Raw genomic sequence first — 2,553 nt, forward strand, 5'->3', positions numbered from 1 at the left:
GCTGTTCGCTTTCCCTGCATTCCAGAGGTTTGGACATTCCTACAGTACAAGTTGTCATCAATCACAACACTCCCGGCCTGCCGAAAATCTACATTCACCGGGTTGGCCGGACAGCCCGTGCGGGTGAGCAGGGAAAACCGCGTGCCGTTTGGTGGTTAAAACGGGGATCCCAGTGCTGGGGCTGAGCCCTGAATGGGTGCGAGGAGGCTTCACGGCAGCTGCCGTGCGGTCTTTTCAGTCAGCGCCAGATCTACTCAGATCCCTGGCTCGGCATCCTGCCTTAAGATTGCAGTGATGGCTCACCCTGACTTGTGTCTGATCTGCACCAATAGTTAACTGAATTTTCAGAGCAAACAAAGACCCCTCTGAGCACCCCGTCGCCATAATGTGCTCGGCTGACTCATGGGGATGGATGGAATTTGGTGTGGGTTAGGCTTCCTCTCCCTCTGCTCGTCAAGATTTGTTTATCACTGTGTTTTCATCATCCAGGTCGGAAAGGAATAGCTATTACACTGGTGACGCAGTACGACATCCATCTCGTACACGCTATTGAGGAGGAAATCAGTAAGTAGAGCACCATTAATGCTGCTCAAATGTGGGCTCATACATGTTCCTTTGTGCTTGTGGTACTTGCAGTCCTGATTTCATCAGTGCAGAACGTATGATCCAGAACACCAGCATAAAAATGGTTTCTCTTCCCTGCGTGGCTAAGGCTTGGAAAAGAGCGGGAGCCCTTGAATCTCCATCAGCTTTGACTCGGCTCTTGAGTGTGGCAGGCATGAACGTGTGTGTCCTCCTGCTATTTCTAGTGGAGGAGAATAGAGCGTGTTGAACTCTCCCTGTAACCTTTTTATTAGAGCAGCCAGCTGCTTCCTTATTTCCTTGCTACCGTGTATGCAGAGTTGGACAAAACCAGGTTGCTTTGCATAGGTTCAGACTTCGTATTTTTTTAGGAAGTAGACCTAATAAATGCAACATCTTGTGCTATGGGGAACTGCAGGCAGAGGGGAGGATTTAATCCTTTGTTGTAGGCTGAAGAAGTCAGAATGATCGTAGCATACGACAACAATTCCACTGATAATCAGTGGAACTATATTGGGTTTTTTACTAGTTGAGCATCCGCCCCTGGATTTTGTAACCAACCGTGGTCTGTAAATGTCTCGCCCCGCTTTAGAACTGAAGCTGCAGGAGTTCTCTGTGGAGGAGCGGTTTGTGCTTGACATCCTCACCCAAGTGAATGTCACCAGGAGGGAATGCGAAATAGTAAGTGTGCCAACACGAAGCCCCTTCGTTCAGAGGACTGGAGGTCTTGGGCAGCTGGGTGTAACCAGGAGATTCGTTGCAGTCTAACGTGCGGCTCTGGATACGCGGCTTTCCGCTTGAGCACATAAATAAGAATTTTTGTTCCTTTTTCTAGTGGAAGCACTTGGATGTGTGTGTTGGAGGGTTTAGTTCTCTTCCCTAGGTTTGCTCTATTATTGCACATTTTTGCAGCGTTTTTATGCTGCTGAGTGTTGAGGCTGGTGCTTTGGGGGGAAGGTCTGCAGGCTACCAAATGTGTGCACAAATGTGTGCAGCAACGGTGAGGTTCTGCTGACCCTTTAGAGCTGCACTGCTTTTCCCCGTGTCAGACTCGGTGCTTGGTTACTTGATTGCCCTGCTGTATTTTTGCTTTGACAGGAACTGGAGGGAATGGATTTTGATGAGAAGAAAGAAATAAATAAGCGGAAACAAATGATCCTTGAAGGGAAGGTGAGAGTTGCTGCTATATGAACTACTTTGATCAGTAGCTAGTGTAATGCCATCGATGTGGAAAAGGAATGACAGTTCCTCCCTCACTGCTGTGGTATGTCTGCCTTGCTCCCCTTCAGGGTGGTGAAGTTTTATCTTGGAGGGTGGCTGATATTATGAAGTGCATTGGCGTAGTGTCTGACTTTTGCAGCCTGCTCAGTCACGGGCTAGAAAGCAGCGTGGGCATCTAGGAAAGGCAAAGGGGCTGGCACTGTCCCTAGGCATGTCGCTAGTGTCCTGGCATTTGCCATTGCAGGATCCAGATCTGGAGGCAAAAAGGAAGGCAGAGCTAGCCAAGATCAAGAAGAAAAACAAGCAATGCCGTGAGAAGATCCAGCAGACACTGCAGAAGAAAAAGCAACTGCAGCTGAAGAGGAAACTGCAGAAGAAGATGGAGCGGCGGAACAAACTGCACGCTACGGAAGAGAATTAACATCCTTTGGCCTGACTTGCTTGACTCGGACTGCCCTGACATTGCTGCTGCTTTGGGAATACGGGGATCTAACGCGTTTTAATGTGGACCCTTCTGACCTGAAATCGGGGTTGGAGAGTACGGGGAAGGTGGGTGAGGGGAGAAGGGACACTGATAAACCGTCTCTGTTATTTTTCCTTCCTGCACAATGCTGCTGGCTTGGGCCATTCCTGGCAGGCCGGATCAGTCTCCTGGAAGAATGTCTTTCAAGAGCATGTTTCCTTCCTCCAGCAAAGGAGAAGCCAGACCTGAATTCTTGGTGACGTGAAGGGAAAATAAAGATCCCCCCC

The 2,553-nt window shown here is 49.2% G+C and overlaps 1 protein-coding gene across 1 annotated transcript in view; it reads left to right on the forward strand.

The window, feature by feature from the left end:
- The window catches only part of DDX49 (DEAD (Asp-Glu-Ala-Asp) box polypeptide 49), a 6,522-nt gene extending 3,976 nt beyond the window's left edge, over positions 1-2,546 (forward strand). The window contains exons 8-12 of the mRNA XM_009331580.1: positions 26-123; positions 490-564; positions 1,175-1,263; positions 1,681-1,752; positions 2,048-2,546. Coding sequence (XP_009329855.1) covers positions 26-123; positions 490-564; positions 1,175-1,263; positions 1,681-1,752; positions 2,048-2,224 — 511 coding nt within the window. The 3' untranslated portion in view covers positions 2,225-2,546. The remainder of the gene's footprint in view (positions 1-25; positions 124-489; positions 565-1,174; positions 1,264-1,680; positions 1,753-2,047) is intronic.
- The last annotated feature ends 7 nt before the right edge of the window (positions 2,547-2,553 follow it).

The sequence above is a fragment of the Pygoscelis adeliae genome, unplaced genomic scaffold (assembly GCF_000699105.1).
Source record: "Pygoscelis adeliae isolate BGI_AS28 unplaced genomic scaffold, ASM69910v1 Scaffold419, whole genome shotgun sequence".
In the NCBI taxonomy this organism is placed as follows: domain Eukaryota; kingdom Metazoa; phylum Chordata; class Aves; order Sphenisciformes; family Spheniscidae; genus Pygoscelis; species Pygoscelis adeliae.